This window comes from Choloepus didactylus, chromosome 8 (genome assembly GCF_015220235.1).
Source record: "Choloepus didactylus isolate mChoDid1 chromosome 8, mChoDid1.pri, whole genome shotgun sequence".
NCBI classification, from domain to species: domain Eukaryota; kingdom Metazoa; phylum Chordata; class Mammalia; order Pilosa; family Megalonychidae; genus Choloepus; species Choloepus didactylus.
Window position 1 is genome coordinate 82,773,845 of NC_051314.1, and position 18,675 is coordinate 82,792,519.

The following is an 18,675-nucleotide window of genomic DNA, read 5'->3' on the forward strand; positions in this document are numbered from 1 at the left end:
GGCTGAGCAAGTTGGAGCCTCGATTGAATTCCCGCAGTCCTTTTAAGGAAAACACTGGTGGCTGATGGGGAGGGATGGGGAGAGGAGGAAGGGGGAGCATCTCCCGCCAAGGACCCCACCTCCTTGGCAACACAGAGGGATCTGGAGTCAGAATGTCTGGGTTAAAATTCCACCACTTTCATATGTGTGTTCATGGACAAATAGCTTTATCACTTTAAATCTCATTTTCCCCATCTGTAAAATGAGGATAAATAATAAGAATACCTTCCCTAGGATGTTGCTATTAAGATTAAATGAGACCACCTTGTTATGGATTTGGCCCCATGCATGGCACTCTGAAAGCACCCAAGAGGAAGTTAACTATTATTATAATCATTATTCTTATTTTGTCCTCAGACAGAATGAAATCTCAAGAGGCCGTTTCACGCATCCTTCTGTTTCCTCTAAGCCAGTGGTTCCCAAACTTGTCTGGCCATTAAAACCACCTGGGATCATTCATAAATTCCAAAGCCCAGACCACATCCCAGATCAGTTAAATTACAGTCTCTGGTGGTGGGACCCAGGCACCAGTAGTTTTAAAAGTCCTTCAGGTAATGCCAATATGCAGCAAGTTTAGGAAGCACGGTTGTTTGCCATCCTCACAGCTGGAGGATTTCCTTTAGGGATAGTGATTGTCTTAGAAACTTCATTCACTGTCTAATATTGATCTGAGATTAAATGTCTCCTTTGAGGTAACCAAAATCTCTCATGCTTCACTTTAAGCCAATTTTCTCTTGTTCTGAGGCAGTAGGGAACAGCCTTCAACCTACACCAAAGGCTCAGCTGGTCGTGTTTGATGGACACCCTTCCACCAGTCCTTCAGGGTAGAGACGGCAGTCCACAGGGGTCCACCCACCCCACAGGAGAGAGATGGGGGTGCTGGCACTGGATGTTGGCAGCTGGTCATAGGCAAACAAATCTGAGCTCTGTTCTCTGGGGCTTCTTTTATTTGATCACAATTTTGTAATTTCTCATATTCATCGTGAGGGTAAATATAAACCTGGGTAAGTGCTGAACACATTTCCCTCTAATATCTTGGTGGCCCCTTCTGTATTGCAGCCGAGCTCTGCCTGCAGTCTCCTTGTTCTTCTCTCAAGGCAGGATGACCTTCCACAGCTACACCCATCCCACCCCTCCCTCACTGTGTCCATTTCAATGGCTCCTAGGGTCCTTCCCCAGTCCCAATCCCTTACCCCCTGAGTACCCCATCTGTTCACATGTAACACCTCCTTCAGGGTTACCTCCAGCTGGTGCCTGCCTCCATGGGGCCTTCTCCAGTTGCTTCTCTTTTGAAAACCCTAAAAGTACTTTTATTGGTCTCAATGCTATAACCGTAGCAGCAAAATAACCCAATAATAATAGCAACCATTTATTTAATATTCATTTTTTTCAGGCACTGTGCTATGTGCTTTAAGTATCAGATAAGTAGGGTTCAGAGAGGTTCAATAACAAGTTCAATCAGAAAACTAGTAAATGGTGGAGCTGGGAATCAACCTCAGGGCTGCTTAACTCTGGACCAAGTCTTGGTTGTCAAGAGTTTCCAGTGTTAGTCTTCAGTTTAGCTCAGCCAGGTGGGTCTTCGTTATTGGCCCACTCTGTGCCCAGCAATATGATGGGAACTCTTGGGGTAGAAGAGGCTTGTGGTTTGTGAAGTTTGGTCCCAACCTCTAGGAGCTTCTTATTTATTTATCTGGCAGTGGGAGCATATGTAAAGGGTTTAACTGTGTGGATTCTACTTGACTGGGATTGAAAGTGAGTGGTGCAGAAAAGTACTGTAGCAGGAGAGAGAGACGCAGGATGATGTGGTATGGCATCTCCAGGGAAAGACGCAGGATGATGTGGTATGGCATCTCCAGGGAAAGACGCAGGATGATGTGGTATGGCGTCTCCAGGGAGAGACGCAGGATGATGTGGTATGGCGTCTCCAGGGAAAGACGCAGGATGATGTGGTATGGCGTCTCCAGGGAAAGAATACCTACCTGAAGAACACCTTCACTACCAGAGGCTGGTGAGGGAAGAAACCACAGCTGCACAACCCTTTGGAGTTTATTAAGTGCCCTTCCACATTTGATCTCAGCTACTCATTACAGTTGCCCTGTGAAGATGGTACAATTATCCTTATATTACAGGCAAGGAAACTGAGGCTGAAGAAGTTAAGTGACCGAGTCATGGGGCTGGGAAGGTGCAGAGCCAGGATTCAGATGCCCAACCCCAGGATCTTTTCACACCACACCACGGCTACTTCCTGCCTGGGACCTACCATCTCTTCCCCACAACACACTCTTTTTTGTCTGCTGGATCTCTGCCTCTTCTTCCTGGCCTTGCACCTGATTCAGATTTCTTCAGGCAATTTTTTTTAACTCTGTTTCTTTTTTATTTTTAAAGCCATTTGTGTTAAAATGTTAGAAAATAAATTACTCTAAATTAAACAGCATGCTTGAGGCATTTTACAAGATGCACACAATTCTTTTTTTTTTTTTTAAGTTTTTTTTTTTTAATCTTCATTTTATTGAGATATATTCACATACCACGCAGTCATACAAAACAAATCGTACTTTTGATTGTTTACAGTACCATTACATAGTGGTACATTCATCACCCAAATCAATCCCTGACACCTTCATTAGCACACACACACAAATAACAAGAATAATAATTAGAGTGAAAAAGAGCAATTGAAGTAAAAAAGAACACTGGGTACCTTTGTCTGTTTATTTCCTTCCTGTATTTTTCTACTCATCCATCCATAAACTAGACAAAGTGGAGTGTGGTCCTTATGGCTTTCCCAATCCCATTGTCACCCCTCATAAGCTACATTTTTATACAACTGTCTTCGAGATTCATGGGTTCTGGGTTGTAGTTTGATAGTTTCAGGTATCTACCACCAGCTACCCCAATTCTTTAGAACCTAAAAAGGGTTGTCTAAAGTGTGCATAAGAGTGCCCACCAGAGTGACTTCTCGGCTCCTTTTGGAATCTCTCTGCCACTGAAGCTTATTTCATTTCCTTTCACATCCCCCTTTTGGTCAAGAAGATGTTCGTCCCACGATGCCAGGTCTACATTCCTCCCCGGGAGTCATATTCCACGTTGCCAAGGAGATTCACTCCCCTGGGTGTCTGATCCCACGTAGAGGGGAGGGCAGGCACACAATTCTTATAAGAAATAATTGCTTATCCTGTGGACAGTACAGAGTGGGGAAGCTCTTAGTTTTTACTGTCAATGTCCATTTCCACTGCTATTTCCTTTGTATTTCAAGTCACTACATCCAAGTTTTGGACAGCTGTATAAGACACTGCTGTCTTCAGGCAATTTTCTCACATGAACCCATCCGTTCCCAGCTCCACTTGCTTTTCTTCCTCTGGATCTGTGGTTTTCTCCTTGTCACTCTGAGCCTGGAGGCTGAGCCCTGGCTTGCCTCTCCCACTGGGAGCTCCTTGGAGGAGTCAAGCTCGGGAGCAGGACATTGCAGACCTGACGTGTCCAGGACTAGGGCAGCCAAAGGCCCTGCCTTGCCTGGGACTAGCCTGGTTTTACACTGAAAGTCCCAAGCAAAGTGAACAGTTGGTCATCCTAATAGGACTTGTGGGCAGCAATATTTATACTTGTTTACTAAATTATTATTTTCTGTGCTTTTTCACAGGAATTATAGCACTGACTCCTTTCACTAACTGAGGCTCAGAGACTAGGCAACTTGCCTAAGAAGCTGAAACCAGCTCCAGTGTTGCTACATGGTCTCCATGATGATGATTTTAAATAATTGATCCAAGTGGACAAGACATCACTTAGCCATTTTCCTGACACTGGGCATTCAGGTTTGTGTGTTTGTTTAAGGTTTGGATGAAAGCCACCAGCTTTTTGAGTCCAGAGGGCAAATACATATTTTTGTTGGCTGACACTGATGCTCACTGAATGAGCTTCATCCCAGGTGTGTCATCTGTGACTGTGCTTGACCAAGTGTGGGTCCAGAGACCAGAGTAGACCCCAAACTCTTTGTAATTGGCTCATGATGAGATTAGTATAGAATTTGAGAATGAGCATTTAGGAATTAAAAAAAGTTGTTTTAATAATAGAGCAATTTTATGACTGTTGAATCTAAAAATAAAAAATTAGGGCTTGTATTTATTTTAGGTATCTTTGTTTCATAAATCTCATTTTCCTGGTTTTTCTCATTTTACTATTTTACAAATGTGTTGATATATTGCAGATTGGAAATGAAACAAACAAACAAATGAGATTTGGGGATAGTTTGTCTCCTGGTCTAGAACACAATGTTAGTACTGGTTGATGCTCCATGAATCTATAGTCACATCTCTATAGTGCTAAAGGACCTCAGCTATTTTGTATTTGAGGAGCCTGAGGTTTTCAGAGCAGCACTTGGTGTACCCAGCAAGATGCCAGTAGCCTTGGGCAGAGTCTCCTGGCTTCCACTTGCACTCAATAACCATGAGATCATGTTTTCATGTGATAAGATTTGTGGCGTGCCTGGTGAGGGTAACAGTGGGGAGTGGAAGCAGGGTGCGGGAGGTCTGAACAAAAATTTTGCCCCACCAGGACAATGCTACTGTAATAGATGTTCCCACCCTCGCCCGGCTGCGGTCCTGAAAGTAGCTAGACTCCTTAGTCTAGCTTTGCCCCAGATCTTCCAGGCACACCCTGAAACAAACAACCCAATGGTGGAGTCTCTTAGGAAGAGAACAACTAATGACTTGGGGGAAACCGTATAGGAGTTTCCAGCAACTAGATCCTGAGAGATTATTTCACTCTGCTGCTAAATGGCAAGAGACGCACGATAAATGATCAAGATGGGGAAGTTTGTCTACAATGCAACTTCTGCGGCTCATACGTATGAAATTTTAACCAGATGAGGCTGGCAGGCAAACTAAACTATTAATACTCCCCTACCAGGATTCTGAAGGTGCCCAGCCCAGTGAATGCAGTATATATAGTGGCTGAGCCAGATCTCTTGCCAAAGGAGTCATAGCTCCTTCCCTCCCTGGTCTCTGCCTCCTTCCAGCTGGGCCCTTTCTCTTCTCTGCTTCTCTGGATGCTCCAGCAACCATGAGCCGCCAATTTAGTTCTCAGTCTGCGTTTAGCTCAAGGAGCAGGCGGGCTTTTAGTGCCAGTTCTTCTACAGGTTTTGGTGGTGGGAGTTTGGCTGTGGTGGATGTTGTATCTCAGGCCCGAGGGAAGAGTGGCGGTGGTAGATGTGGGGGCTTTGAAAAGGGATTTGGCTCTAGGAGCCTCTTCAATCTGGGTGGCAATAAAAGCCTCTCCTTTAGCCTAGGGAGGAGAAATGCCAGTGGTTTTTGCCAGGGTGGAGGAGCAGGAGGAGGGTTTGGAGGAGGCAGAAACTTTGGGGGTAGTGGTTTTGGGGGTGGTGGTGGCTTTGAGGGTGGTAGCTTTGGTGGTGGTGGCTATGGAGCAGGTGGTTTTGGGGGTGCTGGGTTTGGAGGTAGCAGTTTTGGGCTTGGGGGCTTTGGCCCTACTTGTCCCCCGGGAGGCATCCAAGAGGTGACCATTAACCAGAGCCTCCTACAGCCAGTTAACCTGGAGGTGGACCCTGAAATTCAGAAGGTCAAGGCAAAGGAGCGGGAGCAGATCATGGTTCTCAACAACAAGTTTGCCTCCTTAATTGACAAGGTGAGTACCTCAGGGGTAGGCAGAGTATTTGGACACTGACCAAATGACTGGGAAGGCCTCGTGCCCTGATGCCTTTCACCAGTCACTATCTCAGTTGGGTAGTGACAATTGCTTCCAGATATATGTATCCCAGGACCTCATTTAGGCCTCAATTTGACTTCTTGTGGTGTGTGTGTGTGTGTGTGTGTGTGTGTGTGTATTTGTATCTATTCTTTTTGGAAGGAAAACAGATAAGATGTGTGAAAATACCCAACAGACAAAATACAAAATATGTGGTGTCATAACCTCATTCTCATTCATCATTATTCATGTTCCATCCATCCATCCATCCATCCATCCATCCATCCAACCAACCATCCATCCAACCATCCATCCATTCATCTTTCCTTCCATCCATCCATCTGCCTATTCATCTACCTACCCATCCACCTACTCATCCACTCCACAAATATTTACTAAGCATCTACCGTATACCAGGTGCAGTACCAGGTGCCACAGGGGTGACTAGGGCATGGGTTCTGCCTTCAGAGAACCCCAGATCAACAAGCAGAGGCTGGTGAAATAGCTATGATAAAAGCTTTCCTCCACCATTCCTTTTTGTCCAGAGGTAGAGGCACCCCAGAAAGCGCTTTGCCTTTGGGGATGAGTGGGAAAGCACCACTGAGTACCTGGACACTCAGTAACTTTCCTTTGGTCCCCACAGGAGTTTGGGGTTGAGACCAGAACTTGACCTGTGTGTGGTCTGACTGCAGGCTGATCATGGCCAGAGTCCATTGTTGATGGGGACAGGAGAGCAGGGAGTGAGCATGGGGGTGGAGAAGGGGTAAAACTATTGAGGCCTGGAGACAGCTGAAAGGAGGGCAACAGAGAAAAGTGCTTTGGGCTATGTCTCATCACTGTGGATGAAAACTCAGGTTGAACATCATCGCATGTAACGCATAGGGGGTGGAGGTTTGACAGGAGCAAGGAGTTGATGGAGGCACCACGGGGAGGTCAAGGCAGGGCCCAGGGAGAGGAAAGTTTTGGGAGTCAGTGAAATGACCAGAAGCTGCTGGCAGTTTGTCTCCTGAGACTCTCACTTGATTATGGGTATCCATTAGGTTATGGCATGGGCTTTGGGCAGAGGCTGAGGTGAAGATGTTGGCTTCCTGTCCTTCCCTAAGGGGCATGGCCTGTGAAGACCTGGAGGAGAAGTTCTTCAGCACAGCTGGGCTCTGGTCTGACTCTCCTCTCTAGAAGGTTGCTACTGCAGTAGTGTCTGCCCCTGGCTGCAGAGCTGCTCTTCTGGCTTTTACCCTTACCCCCATACAAACTGTTCTCAACACTGCACAAGAGCCATCCTTTAAAAACATATCAATTAGTCCTCTATTTGAAAGTCAAAAGTCTTCAAGGCCCCATATGATCTGGTCCTCCAACCCACAGCTGCTGCTAACCCCTGATATGCACTTGAGAGAATTAGGGAAAATTGCCCCCACTGAGTGGAACAGCTCTCAAGCTGCATGGTTTAGCGAGCAGAATAAGGGCTGGAATTTAGCCCCCAGAGTACAAACACATTACTACATGCAGTGGCCCTGCAGCCCCTCTCTGCCTCACCTCCTGCTTTCCTCCTGCTCACCAGCACCCAACTGCATTCTGGCCACCTTCCAGCACCCCAGGCAAGGTCCTGGCTCAGGGCCTTTGCACTCATGCGTCACATTCTTGCCCCCAGGGAGCAGCCCAGCTGTCTCTCTCACCTCTGAGGCCTTTGCTCAAATGCCATCAGCTCACTGAGGCCCTCCCGGACCACCCTAGTTAAAGCAGCACCCCCACCCCAGCATACGTGTCCACATCCCTGCTTAGTTTTTTCCATGACCCCCATAGCCATTGACACTGCCCATTTTACATGTTCATTTCTTTAAGGTTGCTCTGAATAGCATGCAGGGTCTTGGAGAGCAGAAATGATGGGCAAAATAGATTTTGCTCACCATTGAACCCCCAGCACCTAGAATAATGCCTGGCATGTGATAATTGCTCAATAACCATGTAGCTAATAAAAAAATCAGATTAGACTTGGACTCTCAAAAAGTGGAAATGGAGATAAAGCCTTTTTAGAAGCAATGGGCAGGGAAAGGGACCTCAGGAAGGAAAGGAGAGGCTCCAGCTCTTCCCGCTGGGGTGTGGGCCAGAGGGGCATTCGAGTTCAGCTGCCCTTTAAGCCTCTGGGCCAGGGGGGTGGTGCATGGCCTGGAGAACCCAAACCAGCAGGCAAGTCCAAAGCCCTTTGTCTCTGTTAGTCTGTGATATCCACTCACTGTCTTCCCTGGGTTGGGCGCTGTGTGTTCACGGGCCTCAGTGTCCTGTGTCTCCTGGAGAGAAAAGCAGACTTGTCCTTCCTTATGGCAGGGCAGAGGCAGATGCTAAAACATCAAACAGCTGCAAATTACACACATGCCATGGGGGAAAGAACAGGGTGTTGGGAAGGAGGGACTCTAGGGAAGTGACATTTTAGTTGAGGTCTAAAGGGCAGGTGGGAGTTAGCCAGGTGAAGAGCTGGGAAAGGTGTGGGGTGTTGGAAAGTCACTGCCGCCTGGGGTGTCATGAGCACTAGGGAGCAGGGAGAAGATGCAGAGGGCAGGGTTTGTTTTCTCCCAGTAAGAAGGTTAGATTTTATGATGTTAAATTTTATCTGCACTGTCTGAGCTTCCTTTGAGTATTGCTGGTGGGACTCAGTCCAGGAGTAAAGCTTTCTGGGGCTCGGGGAAAAAACCAAATGGCTTTTATTAATTTTTCTAGTGGTTAAATGACCCGAAAATTGCCTGTCGTTGCCTGAAGCTGGCCACTGCATTTGAGGTTTGAGTGATCTGATGAGAGCCGTGATTTCTTTTACTAAATCACATGTACGATATTGGGGTGTAGCGGTGGAGGGGGGGTGGGCCAAATCCAGAGAACCCAGAATTACTGCCTTCTCCTTGTTTCACATGGAGATCCCTCATCGGACCATAACATTCTTTCTTTTGGTCCCCGCAGCGCCAAGCACAGGGCTGGGAGTGAGTGAGTGTGGAAGCGTTTTTCCCTCCCTGGGAGTGCTGCCACAGGGGGAAAATAGGCCATAGTTTCTCACAGGGGTGTTACAAGTTGTGCTGACAAGCCTGGGAGACCTGGCTGTCCAACTCCTTGCTTGAATGAGCCATGGAGAAGAGCGTTCTCTGCGAACATTTCCCAGCCTTGAGTCAGAACGTCAGGGGAGTTAACAAGTGCTGACCTCTCAGATGGGCAGAGGCTCCAGGGCTGGGGATTCAGACCCCTCCCTTGCTCCACGTCAGAGAGGAGGGTCTCCAGGGTCCCCTTGCACAAAGCAGTGGGTTTGCCCACATGTACAACTCCTGGAGGAGGGAGCAGGTTGCTGGCTGGGATGCGTGTGGGTGTGTGTCTGAGCCAAGCTTGGGCCCCAGAGGGACATGCTCTCTCATCCCAGGGCAGGGGAGGGAGGCCCCGCTGTGGGCAACTGGGAGAGGTAAGCTGAGGGGTGACCATCAGCATGTGGAGGATAATCTGTGCACTTGGTCTGCAGAGTCAGTCACCTTTATCAACCCTGTATCTAGAGACCTGGAGATTGTATCCACAGTTTTGGGTAAAAAATAATGAAAACATAGGGTGATGTCCACTCTATTTTCTGTGCTAATGAAGGAAATAACAGCAAGGGTTTTCTCAAACACTGGACAACCCCAAAGCCCTTAGTTTGGGGCACTTGAATGCATTGCATGACTTTTGTTACTATTATTTTCTAAATGAGACAATTTACTTTTTCAAGTAAATTCAGGCTCTTAGCTGCAAAAACAGGTGTCTGGGTTATAAAGGCATTTAAATCAGATTACTATCCCGAAAAACATGCCAGCAGGCTGTGAAGGTAGTGGTGTCCTGAGGGTTTCCTCAGGAATGAGTTTAATATTCTAACCCAATTGTTCTTTTTCTCTTCTTATGCCTTCCTCTCAATCACAGAGAGCATTCCAACCACAAATAGAAATGAAGCTTGGCTATGTTCATGTTTCAGATGCTCCAAATCACCAATTCTTTATGTTGGCAGGGATAAATTGAGGGTGGAGGGTGAGAATGCTATGATGTAAATGGTGGCAGCCAAAGGGAACAAGGCTGTCGGTTGGAGGTGGGTTAGCTTTCCAAACCGGAGTTGGCTTAGTGGCCAAATTGTAAGATCATTTTGGGCAAATTGATCTCACAACCATTGGCCAACCTGGTCTCGGAGAAAGGGCAAGCTCTCTCACCCCAAGAGGGGCCACCTGTCCTCTCTGAAGTCTGGCATATGCTGTGAGGCTGCTGAACCCCTGCCCACGGGGAAGCTGCTCTGACCCATGGCCTGCTTGGGCTGGGGGTCTCTTGCTCTTAGGTGCGATTCCTGGAGCAGCAGAACCAGGTGTTGCAAGTGAAATGGGAGCTGCTGCAGCAGGTGAACACCTCCACTTGGACCAACAACCTGGAGCCCATCCTGGAGAACTACATCACTGAGCTGCAGAGGCAGGTGGATTCTCTCAATGGGGAGCTCATGCGTCAGAACGCGGAGTCCAGGAGCCTGCAGGATGTCGTGGAGGACTACAGGAACAAGTGAGGCCCCAGGGAGCTGGGGAGAGGCGTGTCAGGGAACTCGATTGACAGGGTCAAGAATTTTGCTTTAGTGTTTATGTGTAAGGGGCGGGACCAGGGCCAACAGGCCCAGCTGTACAGGCTCTGCAGGGTGCAAGTGCAGGGATGCCATTTTGCACCTGGTAGGTAGGTTTTGACAGTCAGCTCTCAATTGTGTGGGCTCGAGGAGGGGCAGGATAACTTCATGGATGTTGGAGTTAGATAAGCCTGAATTCCAGCAGGGGCTCTGCTATTGACTAGCTGCATGCGAATTAGTCTCTCTAAGCCTTTAGTTTTCATGTTAGTGAAACGGGGATATTAATAGTACCTTCCTTTGTTGGGTTATTGTGGGGTATATATTTGTGGTTCTCAAACTTTAGCATGCATTGAAGTCAGATTGACTGCTGGGCCCTACGCCAGGGTTTCCGATTTGGTAAGGTCTGGGATGGGGCCTGAGCATTTGCATTTCTAGCATTTCCAGGTGCAACTGGTGCTGCTGGACTTGGGATCACACTTGGGGAACCACTGTTTTAGATGAATTTAGGCTTAATAAATTCTCTGTACATAATAAGCACTTAATGACTGCTAATCGTTAATAATAATGATAGGGGTGATGGGACTTACCTAATTCCAGATCAGCTTCTCTTGGGCACTGCAGGCATTGGAGCAGCCTCTCCCTTCCTCTCTCTGCTCGGGGTGTGGGGAGTTTCTCTTAGCATCACCTTGACATGCTCACTGCATCACGCCAGCAGGAAGGCAAGAGTGTGTGAGTCAACAGGGAAAAGGGAATTTGCACTGGAGGTGTTGTGGGGGGGGGGGCAGAATTGCAGGTGAAACTTCTTTCTCTTAAAAAATTTATTAAAAATGATTGTTACTGCATGTTCTCAGTTTGAAAAAAATGATTGAGATCAACACATTTACAATGGTAAGAAATCAAAATAAAAATGGACACTTGGGGACATTTCATGGGGCACTGGGTTCTCCAGGCTGGGTGCTGGCCTGGAGAACTGGGTGCTGGTGAGAGCACCGGGCCTTGGCAGGGGAGTAACTGCCAGCCTTGTGAGCGGGGCTCTCCAGATCCAGGGCAGTAAAGATTTGGGGAAGATGATCTTCCTGCAGGCACGAGTGAGACTCCTCAAGGTCAGCGGCTGCAGCCTGGGTGTGTCTCTTGCCTCCTGTCACAGGTACGAGGTGGAAGCGAACCGGAGGACCACTGCTGAGAATGACTTTGTCATCCTGAAGAAGGTGAGGGGAAGGCCGGTCCAGAGGGGCCCAGGAAGCTGAGTGAATGAGGACTCTCAAGATCCCTCTGCCCGTGGATGATGGGGGATGGGGTGACCTCTGGGGCCAGCTTGGTGTGTGTGTGCTGCCCAGAGGCTGTGGCCCTGAAATGAGAAAAAGCATACTTCTTGGTTTATGCTGCAGGTGTAAGTCAGTTTTCAATCCGGTGCAGGTCTGCTTTTGAATGTTGGTTGTATTTGACCTTGGGACCCGGGGTGGGACTGGGCAGCTGCGTGGGCCTGACTGAGCCGTGGAGCTGGGTGTCACTCCCCATGGCCAGGAGGGCCAGGGTTTGGTGAGATGAGGAGATAAACCTGGAGAGAGTCTGCCACTTGCCCTCGGCTGCCCAGTGAGCTGGTGGGAGGCAGCACCTGGGCTACAGACTCCAACTGTGTCTTCTGGCTGTTTAGGACTTGGATGCTGCTTATATGACCAAAGAGGACCTGCAGTCCAAAGCGGACATTCTGTCTGGGCAGATCACCTTCCTGAAATGTTTATATGAGACGGTGAGTTCGCCCCTCGCGAGAAACCCTTTCTCACATCTCACAAGGGGTTTGGGCTGTCAGAGGAGGAGGTGGGCAGCCTAACATTCCTTGCCCCCCCAGGGATCCAGACCCCTGGCCACCCCGACTCTGCAGCCCGGGGTCAGCCATCCTCTTGGTCCCCAGTTCCCAGGAGTCCCGGGTGGGTGGATGGGCGATGGGGCGGGGAGAATCCCAAGGTAGGAGAAGGTGAATACTCACTGCATCTTTGCACCCTGGTCTGTTTGGGAAATGGCATACAGGGGCAGAGATGAGCAGAAATCATGCATAGTTTGCAGCTTTCCTGAGATAAATGAGTCAATTCTTCATCAGTACTGGGAAGTTGCTAGGGCTATCGGGGACTCCCCAGGAGGTGTCCAGGTGGCTCCTAAGGCAAGTGAAGACCAAGGCTGCAGTGCTGAGAGAATGTTTGCTCCCACCGCCTCCGGTCCTGCCCAGGCCTACCTTGGGGGCACCTGCTCGAGGCCAGCTGCTGTGCCAGGAGCTTTGCACATGTTATCAGCCTCTCCCTCCTACAGGCAATTACATGCCTTGCTTGGTCCCTCAGCTGGTCAATGGTAGAGCCAGAACTCAAGCGAATCTGAGTGGCTTCACCACCGGAGGACTTTTTACTCCCTGAGAGCTTGTGGGGGCACGGGAGAGGGGAGGGATGAGGGTGGTTTCAAGGAACAAGTCTGCCCCATCAGAGGGCTCGGCTCAGAAGGCAGCCAAGCCAGAGGACAGCAGGAGAGAGCGGGCAGGAGGGGCAGGTGATGTCCATCAGAGCTTGGAGGGCAGGCTCCTTCCTCTCCCCTGGGGGCTAGCTCTGGGCCCTGTTACCTTTGGGTGAGGCACTTTCTAGAACCCAGCAACAATTCAAAGAACTTTTCCCCCAACACTCCCACCCGGCCCAGGCTTCTGACTCCCTATTGAGGGGCAGAGAGGGAAACTGAGGCCCCGGGAGGTGCGTGGTGGGACTCAACCTTTGCTGCGTGCCTCCCAGGAGCTGTCCCAGGGGCAGACACACGTCAGCGACACCAACGTCGTCCTGTCCATGGACAACAACCGCTTCCCGGACCTGGACAGCATTGTGGGCGCAGTGCAGGCCCAGTACGAGCTGGTGACGCAGAGCAGCAAGGCCGAGGCCGAGGCCTGGTACCAGACGCAGGTGAGCGCCGGCCCCAGACTCGGTGCTCCGGAAACAAACGCACGCCACCCTGGGACTTGTACTGTCTTTCTCTTATTTCTAAAGGAAAACATATTTGTTGTAGACGGTTTAGAAATCACAGGTAAAGATGTGCCATAATCCCACTGCCATTACTAACATGCCAGTCTATTTTCCACCAGTTCTTTGAAGCTAACATTTATGGAGAACTCACATGTGCCAGGCACTAGATGCTTTATACATATTATTTTCTTCAATCCCTACAGCAACTCTATGAGGTAAGGATTTCACGATCCTATTTTATAGATACCGGAGTGAAATGACCTAATTTCCCCCAGGTCTAGCAGCTAGTAAGTGACAGAGCTAGAACTTAATTAAACTGAGGTGTGCGTCTACAAAACCCATGCTTTTATTTTTACTTTTTCAGAGTGGTATCTTTTAAAATATTGGTTTGTACTTTTCTTTTTAACTTACCACGTTTGTTTGCCTTTGCATGACATTAAGTATTCAACGTCATTTTTAACAGCGGCACTGTATTCCATTGTTTAGGATACATTTCATTCACTAGATAAACATCTTTGTAGCTAAGCGTTAGGGCCCATCTTCGGTTACTTATTATACTTAAATTGGCCCAGACATTTCTGACAGTAAAGACTCTGCACTTGCAGGATCAAAGACTGACTGCCCAGTCGCTAAATTCTGAACAATTGGCACTTGATCTGCTTTGTGAATCACCGGGGGCAAACTCCGATCCCAGTTCACCTCTGTCCTACCGTCCTGTAGACTGGAATTCTGCGATGGAGCGGATTTCAGCATCAGGCTGGGGAGGCACATAGTGAGAGCATCAGAACGCAGTGATTCCCTCCAGCCGGCCCTGCCCCCTTCCCCTCTGAGAATTGCATCTGTGGGTGGGGTTCCGGCTGATAGGGCAATATAGACCCAAGAACGGAGCTAGAGAGGGAATTGCAAAGGAATGTGGAGCATGCTAAGGGTCTCTGAGGAAATGAGATCCTGACTGCTAGGGAACTCATCCTGGAAAACGGTCAGAAGGACTATGGTGGGGTGGAGAATAGGAGGGGGTCACAGTGTGTCGAGGGGCCGGTGTGAAGACAGGTGTGGGAAAAAGGAGGTAAAAAGGACATCAAGAAGCTGGTTTGCCTGGCTGAGATGTGGTTCTAGTCCAGGGATGGGTGGAAAGAAAGAGACTTGGCATAGCTGTGTGTGTGTGTGTTCGCAGCTCAGATGTGGGAGGTTTGGTATAGGTGTGAGCATGGGGGCCGGGGGGAGGAATCACAGCTCTAGGTGGGCTTACTCTGGGAACTTTCCCTGGGGATGGCAGCCTTGGGGCAGGGTCTGGGAAGGCAGACCCACTCCCTCCTGGAGGGCTTGTGGCAGGCAGTAGGCATTGACCGCTGTGTGGTCTTTGACTCTCAGTACCAGGAGCTCCAGAACACGGCGGGGAGACATGGAGAGGACCTGGAGAACAGCAAGACGGAGATTGCTGAGCTTAGGCACATCATCCAGAGGCTGCAGGCAGAGATCAACAACATCAGGAAGCAGGTGGGATGGGAGCTTGGGGTGGGCTGACCAGACACCCATCCTCCCACAGTGCCCTGCCAGCTGGGGCTCGTGAAACTCAATCCTCCCACGGCTCCTCTCTGTGACTGTCTCCCAAGCAGGTAAACCAGTTACAATCATCCATTTCGGATGCAGAGGAGAGGGGAGAGGAGGCCCTGCAGGATGCAGGGCAGAAGCTGCAGGACACGGAGGAGGCCCTGCAGCGGTCCAAAGAGGAGCTGGCCCGGCTGCTGCGTGACTACCAGACGCTGCTGGGAGCCAAGCTGGCCCTGGATGCGGAGATCGCCACCTACCGCAGGCTGCTGGAGGGAGAGGAGTGCTGGTGGGCCTGGGGCAGTGGAGTGGGGAGTGGGTGTCAGGGGACAGTTGGCAGCTGTGTTTGCAGGGCCAGAGCTCAGGATGCACCCCTGGAACAGTGGAACTGACTATGTGGAAAGAAGACAACCCCAGCTTTTCTGGGAAGGTTGTAGCTCAGGCTGAGCAGACACATTCAAGTAGAAGAGCACGTGTTACTTGGCAGGGTCCAGAGAAGTCACCGTCCTCAGTCCCCCATCTCCATGCAGAATATTCCCATGCCCCATCCCACCCCAGGTGATCACCCCCCCAATGTTAAAAGTCTCCAGGAACATGCTTAAAATCCCCTTTGGCCCATGGCTCCCAGGTCTCTGCCCACTTTCATGCATTTTTCTAAGACTTGGGGACAGCTCTCCCTGCCTGTGACGTCTCTGTCCCTAATGTCCATAAACCACCGCCTTCTTTCCTTCCGCCTCTGTGGGCCTGGCTGACGTGTGGGTTTTGGTTTTACAGGATGTCGGGAGAGCTGCAGAGCCAACTGAGCATCTGTAAGTAGTGGAGCCCAGGGCGGGGGGCTGGCTGGTACTGGGCAGAGGGAGGCCGGAGGAGGGCTGCCAGGTGAACTGGCTGTCTGATACTTCAGCTTCCCATCCTAGAAAGTGAAAGCCCAAGTGAGCCAACACGACCACAAAGCAAGAATAATTTCTTTAAATAAGCTGTTAGGATTTCAGTTTTGCTTTATCTTAATTTTTATGATTGCTAATAATCAGCCGTGGCCTAGAGCTCTTTAGGGTATATTAATGAACACTGACAATGTGCTACATAAGGGGACCCTGAGACCCCTTGGTAGGATGAAGAATACTTTTTAAATGAGAATACTTCCAACTTCCAACGTATCTGTTTGCAAGTCAGATGCCACCGGTGGTTAAGGAGATAGGAGGGTGGCCCTGGGGTTGGGTGCAGGTGGGTCTCCTGCCCTGTCCTTCTGACCTTCTGGTCTGACCCCTCCCCTCAGCGGTGCAGAACAGCCAAGTGACGGTGGGCGGCAGCGGCAGAGGCGGCGGGGGCCACGGCGCTGGATCCGGAGGTTTTGTCACAGGCAGCTCTGGAGGGGACAGCGGGGCAAGTTACGGCGGCAGCTTCGGAGGGGACAGCGGGGCAAGTTACGGCGGCAGCTTTGGAGGGGGCAGTGGAGGTGGTTACGAGAGCAGCAGCAGCGTGAGCTACGGAGGAAGCAGCAAAAGCAGCACCGAGTACGGGGGGAGAAGCGGAGGCAGCTCGTCGCGGGTGCAGATCATCCAAACTTCTACCACCACTTCCCGCACGCAAATTGTGGACTAGTGGCAGACACTCGTGCGTGGGGCACTCACCGGATGTCCCACAAGTCTCTCTCCTGTCCCCTTCCCCCCCAAGCCCCTCCTGACGCTCTCTAACTTCTCTTTCCCTGATGGGTCTCAGCAGTTTTGTCAATAAATGTGACTCTAGGTGGCAAAGCAGGGAAGATAACCCCAAAGGGTAGATCTGCCTTTGGGGGGCACTGGCAGACACAGTCTCATTCAGACTCCACTCAGGCCTGCTCCTGTCCCTGTGGACACCCAGGGGCCTGGGAGTGCTGGAGAAAAGGAACCTGCAGAGCATCTACAGGCAGATTAATTGGGGGTTGATCTCAGCCCCAGGCTCCCTTTCATGCACCTGGGTTGCTCTGTGAACAATAATCCATTCCTCAGCGAACCCAGCAAATGATTGCTTTAGACGAGTAGCTGATTGCACAGTGAGCTAACCTGGCAAAGGAAATCTCGGTTCCAGGGCCAGTTTCTGCCTTGTGCTCGGTAAACCTCATCCTTTCATGTTGATGGGGAGTGAGAATTCACTGTCTACATCAGACACCTTGTTCTGAATCTCTCTAAAGAAGCCTTAACCCCCAGTTAGCACTGGGACAGGAGTCCTTATCTGCAGAGAGGATTGTTCTTAGCAGTGGATAGGGGTGTGGTGGTGGGGGTAGATGGACAAACAGTCAAGATCTGCTTCCATCCATTCCCCTCCTGACAGCTTCATGCTTTGTTAGCCCGGCCCTTCTTGAATTCTGCTCCGTGACGGACCTCCTGGGAGTTGCCCCACTGGCTGGGCACAGGTAGCCCAGTTCCACTTTGTCCAGAAGCTGAGGGCCTGAGGTCTGGGGCTCTGTCTTGGGTCTTGTGAAAGTTCCAATGCTGAATCAGTCTTGGAGCTGCTGGTATTTGCAAGACAGCTGTATGATCTTCTGCAGACCCCATAAGTCCTTTCTGCCGCTTGTTCTCTGTGGCTTTGAGCAATTTGTGAGAATTTGACTCCTGATTTTGGGTCCTGCATAAGAAACTTGAGATTTGTTGGAGGGGACAGATAGGGGAAAGCATCAGCCAACTAATGGGCCTTCAGAAAGGGAGTATGGTTTTACTTCTAAGAGCTGGAGTCACCTTCAGTTGTTTGCTGAGTCCTAACCCAACCTCCAAGTCCTTGATTCTCCTGGGGCATCTGATGGGCTCAGTGTGGGCCCTTTTGGGGAGTGCTTGTGACTTCATCGTTTCTTGGTTTAAGTTTGTACCTAAAAGGGCTTGACATGTCTGGTGTTTGTACAATAAATTTTTCTGTGATCTCAAACTGCTGTTTGGTCAGGAGATGAGTTATTTTTTCTTTAATTTCTGCAGGCTGTATATTCATATTTGAGAAGTTAAAATTTATTCTTATTTTTTCTTGCACAAGTAATACGCAATCTTGAATAACCTCGCAGATATAATCTTACTAATCCTTAAAGTGGCTGATCAGTCAAAAGTCAATTACGCATTTGTTCAACAGGTATTTAATAAGCTCCTAACGTGTGGCAGCAGTGTCCTAGGCACTGGGAACACAATGTTGAATGGTTTTGAATTGTAAGGTGCTCATAACTCAAATGATATACCACGGGGGAGGCAAGATTCAGAGGGAGAAGTCGGAGGTTCTAACCCTAGGATGGAAGGGAGCCCTGTGGTGAGGACACAGGAAAACCCACCCAAAAAAGACAGCGCGTCCGGGCAGCAGGCATCAGCGATGGGGAAAGGAAGGGCAGTCCCAGTGGGCACCAGCAGGACGTCCGCCAGCCCAGGGAAGACAGCGGGCTGGGTGTGGGCAGGGAGGTCAGGGAAGGGCCCTCTAGACAGGGGAACAAAAGATAAGAGGGCACATGTGTGTGAGCAAGAGGGAGCAGGTCTGCCCACCCGAAGAGGAGAATCAGAGCTGGGGAGACAGAGGGTTGAGGCCCATTATCTGAGGGGGAACCAGGGGGCAGGGGTGCCTTTAATCTATGCCCCCAAGGGGAGCAAGGGAGGCAGGCATTCAAGAATGGAGCAAGTTAAGCTACCACCTTATCCTGTGTGTTTATGTGTCTAAAGGTGCCACATGAGAGACATGACCTACTTCCTCATCCCCTGAAAGAATACAGATGGAATTTGGTTACAGGTTTCATTCAAACATGACTGCAGTCCTTATCAACGAGATACCGTGTTCCCAGGCACACCTCTCCCTTTCCCT

The 18,675-nt window shown here is 49.8% G+C and overlaps 1 protein-coding gene across 1 annotated transcript; it reads left to right on the plus strand.

Moving 5' to 3' along the window:
• Positions 1 to 5,097: 5,097 nt before the first annotated feature.
• Positions 5,098 to 16,611, plus strand: LOC119541653 (keratin, type II cytoskeletal 1b-like). Its single transcript, XM_037845736.1, has 9 exons — positions 5,098 to 5,679; positions 10,061 to 10,275; positions 11,478 to 11,538; positions 11,985 to 12,080; positions 13,099 to 13,263; positions 14,695 to 14,820; positions 14,940 to 15,160; positions 15,646 to 15,680; positions 16,148 to 16,611. The coding sequence occupies exons 1-9, from the start codon at positions 5,098 to 5,100 to the stop codon at positions 16,471 to 16,473; spliced, it is 1,827 nt and encodes a 608-aa protein (XP_037701664.1). The 3' UTR covers positions 16,474 to 16,611.
• The last annotated feature ends 2,064 nt before the right edge of the window (positions 16,612 to 18,675 follow it).